Source organism: Puma concolor, chromosome D3 (assembly GCF_028749965.1).
Source record: "Puma concolor isolate L17-30 chromosome D3, mPumCon1.1.hap2, whole genome shotgun sequence".
NCBI classification, from domain to species: domain Eukaryota; kingdom Metazoa; phylum Chordata; class Mammalia; order Carnivora; family Felidae; genus Puma; species Puma concolor.
The window spans coordinates 30657897-30666827 of record NC_141678.1 but is presented as its reverse complement, the minus strand read 5'-3'; the positions used below and the strand labels follow the sequence as shown (position 1 = coordinate 30666827).

The 8931-nt window shown below is 39.9% G+C and overlaps 1 protein-coding gene across 1 annotated transcript in view; it reads left to right on the top strand.

The window, feature by feature from the left end:
• Positions 1-3109: 3109 nt before the first annotated feature.
• Positions 3110-8931, top strand: part of LOC147575472 (ankyrin repeat domain-containing protein 26-like) — a 62430-nt gene continuing 56608 nt past the window's right edge. The window contains exon 1 of the mRNA XM_086682384.1: positions 3110-3181. Within this exon, the coding sequence (XP_086538510.1) occupies positions 3148-3181 (34 nt within the window). The 5' untranslated portion in view covers positions 3110-3147. The remainder of the gene's footprint in view (positions 3182-8931) is intronic.

Genomic DNA, 8931 nt, shown 5'->3' with positions numbered 1-8931 from the left:
AAAAGAGAAAAACCATATGATCCTGTCAATCGATGCAGAAAAGGCCTTTGACAAAATCCAGCACCCTTTCTTAATAAAAACCCTTGAGAAAGTCGGGATAGAAGGAACATACTTAAAGATCATAAAAGCCATTTATGAAAAGCCCACAGCTAACATCATCCTCAACGGGGAAAAACTGAGAGCTTTTTCCCTGAGATCAGGAACACGACAGGGATGCCCACTCTCACCGCTGTTGTTTAACATAGTGCTGGAAGTTCTAGCATCAGCAATCAGACAACAAAAGGAAATCAAAGGCATCAAAACTGGCAAAGATGAAGTCAAGCTTTCACTTTTTGCAGATGACACGATATTATACATGGAAAATCCGATAGACTCCACCAAAAGTCTGCTAGAACTGATACATGAATTCAGCAAAGTTGCAGGATACAAAATCAATGTACAGAAATCAGTTGCATTCTTATACACTAACAATGAAGCAACAGAAAGACAAAGAAACTGATCCCATTCACAATTGCACCAAGAAGCATAAAATACCTAGGAATAAATCTAACCAAAGATGTAAAGGATCTGTATGCTGAAAACTATAGAAAGCTTATGAAGGTAATTGAAGAAGATTTAAAGAAATGGAAAGACATTCCTGCTCATGGATTGGAAGAATAAATATTGACAAAATGTCAATACTACCCAAAGCTATCTACACATTCAATGCAATCCCAATCAAAATTGCACCAGCATTCTTCTCGAAACTAGAACAAGCAATCCTAAAATTCATATGGAACCACAAAAGGCCCCGAATAGCCAAAGTCATTTTGAAGAAGAAGACCAAAGCAGGAGGCATCACAATCCCAGACTTTAGCTTCTACTACAAAGCTGTCATCATCAAGACAGCATGGTATTGGCACAAAAACAGACACATAGACCAATGGAATAGAATAGAAACCCCAGAACTAGACCCACAAACGTATGGCCAACTCATCTTTGACAAAGCAGGAAAGAACATCCAATGGAAAAAAGACAGTCTCTTTAACAAATGGTGCTGGGAGAACTGGACAGCAACATGCAGAAGGTTGAAACTAGACCACTTTCTCACACCATTCACAAAAATAAGCTCAAAATGGATAAAGGACCTGAATGTGAGACAGGAAACCATCAAAACCTTAGAGGAGAAAGCAGGAAAAGACCTCTCTGACCTCAGCCGTAGCAATCTCTTACTCGACACATCCCCAAAGGCAAGGGAATTAAAAGCAAAAGTGAAGTACTGGGACTTTATGAAGATAAAAAGCTTCTGCACAGCAAAGGAAACAACCAACAAAACTAAAAGGCAACCAACGGAATGGGAAAAGATATTTGCAAATGACATATCGGACAAAGGGCTAGTATCCAAAATCTATCAAGAGCTCACCAAACTCCACACCCGAAAATCAAATAACCCAGTGAAGAAATGGGCAGAAAACATGAATAGACACTTCTCTAAAGAAGACATCCGGATGGCCAACAGGCACATGAAAAGATGTTCAGCGTCGCTCCTTATCAGGGAAATACAAATCAAAACCACACTCAGATATCACCTCACGCCAGTCAGAGTGGCCAAAATGAACAAATCAGGAGACTATAGATGCTGGAGAGGATGTGGAGAAACAGGAACCCTCTTGCACTGTTGGTGGGAATGCAAATTGGTGCAGCCGCTCTGGAAAGCAGTGTGGAGGTTCCTCAGAAAATTAAAAATAGACCTACCCTATGACCCAGCAATAGCACTGCTAGGAATTTATCCAAGGGACACAGGAGTACTGATGCATAGGGGCACTTGTACCCCAATGTTCATAGCAGCACTCTCAACAATAGCCAAATTATGGAAAGAGCCTAAATGTCCATCAACTGATGAATGGATAAAGAAATTGTGGTTTATATACACTATGGAATACTACGTGGCAATGAGAAAAAATAAAATATGGCCTTTTGTAGCAACGTGGATGGAACTGGAGAGTGTGATGCTAAGTGAAATAAGCCATACATAGAAAGACAGATACCATATGGTTTCACTCTTATGTGGATCCTGAGAAACTTAACAGGAACCCATGGGGGAGGGGAAGGAAAAAAAAAAAAAAAGGAGGTTAGAGTGGGAGAGAGCCAAAGCATAAGAGACTGTTGAGAACTGAGAACAAACTGAGGGTTGATGGGGGGTGGGAGGGAGGAGAGGGTGGGTGATGGGTATTGAGGAGGGCACCTTTTGGGATGAGCACTGGGTGTTGTATGGAAACCAATTTGACAATAAATTTCATATAAAAAAAAAAAAAAGAGTTGGATGCCCAACGGACTGAGCCACCCAGGTGCCCCTGGACCACCGCTTTAAATCCTGTGGAGCATCTTTTCTGAGGTCATGGAAGGTCTCATCTTGCCCTTCCCAGAGTAATGAGCATCACCTAAGAGGCCATGGCCTGAGAGGCCATGTTTTGGGTATAATATCTCATCAAATCCTCTTATAAAACTTGTAAACTAAGGCAGTAATTTCCCTTGTTTTATACAGGGAGATTTTGAGCCAAAGAGAAGTGGCTTCTCCAAGAACAAATAGCTATAGGTTATAGAGCTAGGACTTCTGAGTTCCAAACCCTTTCCATTCTGGCAAGCGAATTCTAATTATTCTCATTACTATTTGATGTGTATTTACTTTTGATAGAGGGAGACGGAGTATGAGCTGGGGTGGGGGGTGGTTGCAGAGAAAGAGGGAGACACAGAATCCGAAGCAGGCTCCAGGCTCTGCACTATCAGCACAGAGCCCGACGTGGAGCTCAGAGCCATAACCCATGAGATCATGAACTGAGTTAAAGTTGGGCGCTTAACTACCCAGGTGCCCCAGGCAATCTAGTTCTAATTGACTAAGCTAGAATGCCCTCAATTCATGACTGGTTCATCTTCCTGTTTTTTTCTTCTTTAAGTACAGACTTAATGAAAGGCTTCTAGAATGTACAAATTTGAAGTATATGGGGTAATTCAAGTTTTGATATTTGCTCTGATATTATTTGAAATACTCTAAGAATTGGATGTATTTGGTAAATGTTTTTCATATCACCATTAAAATAGTAATATTATTTATCACACTTTTTTATACATAGCAGTGACGAAATAATTTGCCACCATAAAGAAGAAATCATGCTTAAAAATTCTCTGCAAAATAGCAATCCAGGTAAGACTTTACATAGTGAATTGCTCTTGGTGGTCCTAACATAGGTAAAGTCAGAATAAGGGTGTTTTGATAATGAAAGAACAATGAAGAAAAGAACACCAATGTGTAAATTGCATGTGTATTCATTTTCTTTCTTAATTTCTTTCTTTAGAGTCTAATGTTCAGAATGATTTAAGAAGTTAACTGTAGGTAATTGAAAATATGAGGCAGTATTATATGAGAAGAAATTCATTATTTTAGTCATGACCCCTAAAATACCATGTGACATCTTTGTGTAATAAATACAAAAATGCTTTTTTAACTGTTTATTTAATTTTGAGAGAGAAAGAGAGAGAGAGAGAGAGAGCGAGCGAGCGAGCAGGAGAGGGGCAGAGGGAGGTAGACAGAGGATCCAAAGCAGGCTCCACCACTGACAGCAGAGAGACCAATGTGCGGCTCGAACTCGTGAGCTGCGAGATCACGACCTGAGCCAAGGTCAGATGCTTCACCAACTGAGCCATCCAGGTGCCCAGAGGAAAAAACATTTTTAAGTTAGTAGGTTTTATGTTTCCTCCATAAACATATTATAACAAATTGCACTTGCTATAAAAATGGATCTTTTATAAAATGTTTATAAATGGATTATATTTAGTAAATATTGTTACCTAGTGATTTGTCTCATTAAAAATTAACCAGCCAGGGGCGCCTGGGTGGCGCAGTCGGTTAAGCGTCCGACTTCAGCCAGGTCATGATCTCGCGGTCCGTGAGTTCGAGCCCCGCGTCAGGCTCTGGGCTGATGGCTCAGAGCCTGGAGCCTGTTTCCGATTCTGTGTCTCCCTCTCTCTCTGCCCCTCCCCCGTTCATGCTCTGTCTCTCTCTGTCCCAAAAAAAAATAAATAAACGTTGAAAAAAAAATTAACCAGCCCTAAAACTGGGAATTCTACAGTACTTTCCTGATACCATAAACAAATGGCAAATCATAAGAACTGCAAAACTTAGCTAGTGTGCAGCAATGCCAATGAGATTGTTTTTTACAGATAGCTGCCAGTAGTACCGAAGAAAAGCAATGCCTTGTTGAGAGGCATAGGTTATTTCACATATTGTATCAACAAGGCCTCACCATTATCAACTTCACTCCTCATAAATCAAAACAGAAAGAGAGGGGCGCTTGGGTGGCTGCGTCAGTTAAGTGTCCAACTCTTGATTTCAGCTCAGGTCATCATCATCTCACAGTTGGTGAGTCGGAGTCCTGTGTCAGACTTCTCTGTCGGGCTCTTTGCTGACAGCTCAGAGCCTGTGTGGCATTTTCCCTTTTCCTTCTCTCTCTGCCCCTCCCCTGTACATGCATGCTCTGTCTCTCTCAAAATAAATAAACATTTAAAAACAACAACAACAACAAATCCAGATTGAGATATGTTGACTTCATTAGAACAATGTTTTCTTCTGTTTCTTGGAGAACTGTCACGACAGTGTAATTTTGTTAGAATAAGATACTCTGTTGCCATTAGTCAAAATTTTAGCTTCATAAGTATTCAAATAGGGCAACTTGGGCTCCAGGAATTATAATAAAAGCACAAATGTTTCACAATCACACACACACACACACACACAAAATGCTACTCTTGCTCCCTAATTGTGGCACCTAGTACACTGCACAATCTGAAAAGTAGGAAGAAAGCTTTAACCTGGTAGACTGTTACCAAAGACCTTCTGTAGGTTAGTTTTGGAAGTTACAGGAAAGGCAAAGATCGAGCAGACAGCGTTTGGATCATGAAGGTGCTCATAACAGAATAGAGCTGTCCCTGCGGTTTTTGAAACAGAAAAGTTTCTGTGGCTTTTAAAAATAATTTTCAAAGGAATCATTTTTATTCACGTCCATTTGTTCACTTCACAAGTCACTCTTAAGTGCCTTTTAGCTACTAAGTGTTATCCTGTCCAGTCTCTGCACCCCAGGAGTTTGTTGTTATCCCTGTCATTTGTATTATGTACTCTCTTTAGTGCTTACTAGGTGCCAGAGTCTCGTAGAGCTTATAATTATCATTGTTATTTTGTATTGGCATTTGTTCCAGTTACCGTAAGTTCACGGTGAGGAGTCAGAGTTTTCAAAGACTGGGTAGAATCTACGGTAAGCATGCAGGGTGAGTAGTTCAGTTTGCCACGTAGAGAGGCAGAATGACAATGTTTGGCGGGACCAACATTTGTATGTTTGACAATGTTTGTAAACTGTCACGATTACGTGTTTGGCGGAGTACACAGCAGCGCAGAGGCGAAGGTGTACGAGTGAACTTAGCAGGATTTATGAGCAGTTGGGTTTTGCTGGTAGAAAACGTGTGCTATGGGAATGGTTGGGAATGAGGTGAATACCTAGGTAAGACAAGCTTATGGAAGTTTGTCAGTGCTATAGAAAGGAGTAGATCTTACCCGATAGGCCTTGGGAAGTTTCTTCGGTAGAATGCTTTTAGCGGCAAATAATAGGTGACTTCTAACAGCGACGAAAACAGTAGGAACCAGAAATGTTTTGATGGTTCGGTGATGTCATCAGGATCCCAGTCGTCTCTTGTTCAGTTTTGGAGTTGGTGGTGTTTTTATTTCTCCTTTCCAGGGTGGCTAATTAGCGACAGCTCCAGGTATCATACTCTCACATGGCAACATCCAGTGGGTGGGAAGGACTGCTTTTCTTTAGGTGTTTCTTTTCACTAGGAAGAAGCTTTCAGTAGCCTTCCTCTAGCATTTTAAAGACTAGGTTACATCACATACTCACTCCTAAACTGGTCCCTGGTAAATCAGGTACTGTGATTAGCTTAGAATAATCCTTTCTCTTTTTGAAGCCAGGGTGAGGCCACCTTCTTTGTGTATGGAGACAGCAATATCCAAATAAAGTTGTGATTCTCTAGCAAGAATGAAGAATATGGAAGGGCTCTTAGGGAGGGAGGCGGCAGTATTTGATGCAGGGAGTTTGGAGAATTTGAAGCTGAAGACTAAGAAGATTAGATTTGAGTTAGGACACTCTGGTTATGGCATAAAATACAGATCACCAAGCCTTTTTCCCTAAAGATCCAGTGAATATTTTAGGTGATGTGGTCTCTCAGCTCTGCCCTTGTAGTGTGAAAGCAGCCGTAGCAATATGTAAGTGAAGACCTGGGACTATGCCCCAATAAAACATTATTTACAGAACCAGATGGCAGGTTGGATTTGGCCTGTGGCCGTAGTTTGCTGAGCCCTCATATGGAGGATAGGTTATAGGAAACCACATAAAGAGACTGGGAGGCAAAGGAAGCTCTTGTTTTCTTAGCCTGGTATTAGTCCATTGTGAAACTTTCAGCTGTGTAGATTGAAAACGTCAGGGGGTTCAGTTTATTCCATTAATTTTTTTTTTTCTGGGCCTTGGGTCTTTCTCATTTGTTTTGCTGAAAATTTTTTATTCGTTTAAGAAATAACAATAATATTTGGTGGCTTTTTTTTCCCCTGTGAAAATCATCAGTTAAGAACTCATGTTTGACTAGGGCAGTAGCAGGGGAAAGATAAAGCAGAGACAGAAACAGTACAGTTAATATGAGTTTGTGATTCCTGAGTATAAAAAGTTAGGGGGTGAGAGAGAACTCTCAGAAGATTCAGAGGTTTCCAGGTTGTGCACCAGCATTTAAATTGGACATGAAGAATGAGTAGGACTTTATCAGATGAACAGAGGAGAGCAGCAGGAATGAGGAAGACCAATAGTTTTCTGTATAGGTTGACTTTGATGGAATATCCATGTAGGATATTCTCAGTATTTGGATAATTGAATAATAGGAGTTTCCAGCTGGAGATAGACCTTCAAGATTGGAGGTGCAGATTTGAAATAATCTGCTTAGAATTATTAGGCAGAGTCATAGCTTGGATAAAGATTGAGCTTGTCCATGATGGAAAACATGGAGAATGAGAAGGCCAGTGAACAAACCCTGGGGATACCATTTTAGAGAGGATGGATGGAAGAATGGCAGTTAGTAAAGAAGACTGAGGAGTGCTAGGGAAAAAGTAGGCGAGGAATTAGAGGAAGTGATGTGGAGAAAATTTTCAAAAACTTCACGCAGGAGTATTTTATCAAATTACTAGAAAGAAAGTTGGATTTAACTTTTAAAAGTTCTCTGGTGGTAACCTTTTCAAAAGAACAATTTGTGAGTTAAGGCCTTTTATTTACGTGGTTGGTGCTTTCGGTGTCCAAACGTGGAAAAATAACATATCAACCAAGGTCCTATCTAACTTTTTGTAAATGCAACACCTACCCAGGCAGGGTCAAGGGAAAATGGTCTAGCCTGGTGAGTATACTTGCCCAGCATTTTTCCATAATTGTCAAAACCTAGGAGTCAAGTGTGAGGAAAAGTGTTGTCGTTCTTACCTGCTGCTTGTGGGAGTACTTGAGGTTTTCCTCAAGTCCTTGATGAACTCTTCTGGATGAATACTGGGACAAAAATCTGGCAGCAACAGCTGGAAGCCACTGTCAGGCCCTGTCTCTGGAATGGAATCCCGAGACAGCTGTATTTTTAATAGTTTTAAGTTTTGATCAGAAATAGTTTCTAGAGCAACAGACTGGAGAAACCGACCTCGTGTCAATATGTTATTGCAGAAAACTAATATCATAACAAGGAGAAAATGTCAGGTGATGCGCTGAATCTACTAGTTCTCCGTAGTTTGGGAATTCTAGTGATGTCAGTAAAAAAGTCAATACGGGATTATTTTTGCTTGTGTCTTTTTTGTTATGTTTGAATACCTGACTGTATTTTGTTAGTGCTGTCTCTCTTTATTTTCTTTTGATTGGCCTTCTTCTGATATCTCTCCTTTTAGTCTGCCTTTCTGAATTTCATCCCTAAAGAAAGCTCTAAGGAAAATTGTCTTGGAATCTACTACTATTAGGATACATTTCCACCATATGCATGTTTAATGTATATGTATATTTCCTTCTAAGGCATTGGGCTACCTAATCTCAAGTTTGTGTCATCTTTATGAGTTTCTTAGGCAAAACGACTTTCTACCTGTACACACAGTGATAGTGATAGTGATAGTGTCCGTGATGATGCCCTGTCAAGATTGAAAGCATTTTCTGGATTGTCAGGTAGAAATTTTTGTAGGGTACAGTTTTAAAGTGAACTGCTTTAATATTTTTTTCACAAATTGGTAAGCTGTGACTTAACAAGAATATGTGGCCAATTGGAATACCAAGTTTTGAACCAATTATATAGAAGATAAGTCACTTTGCCTTCCCCCAAATGGGTCCTATTGATCTTCAATGCTCAAATCTGCTGTTTTCAGGGTGGAGTGGATAATTCCCCTGACAATTTGGACACAGTAATTATGACTTTTTGATTATTTTGGCAATAACTGCCTTTAATAGGTGAACTATATTTTTAATTTTCTAAGAAATTAAGGAAACGAAACAAAAAGAATATAATCGGTAGTATGTTTTTATACTGGGTCTGATAGTTCTGTTTTTTCTAGAACGATCCCTGTTACTTCTTTGATTCCTATCTGCCAGAAAAATGAACTAAGTCCTAGTGAGTTGGAGAAAATGAACTGATTTTTCATATTTGAGAGGAACTTGTATATGGTAGAACCTACTGGCAACCACCAGGATTCTCTCTCTTTTGTTTTTCTGAGTAAAATAGGAGTGTTGCTTGTTTCACACTTTCTGACATCATGATTTCATCTATTCCTTTGAAACCTTTCCTCAAATGGATATATAGGAATGTAGGAATTTTCTAGGCAAATACCAAGAAAAAGAGATTCCCAGACAGGTA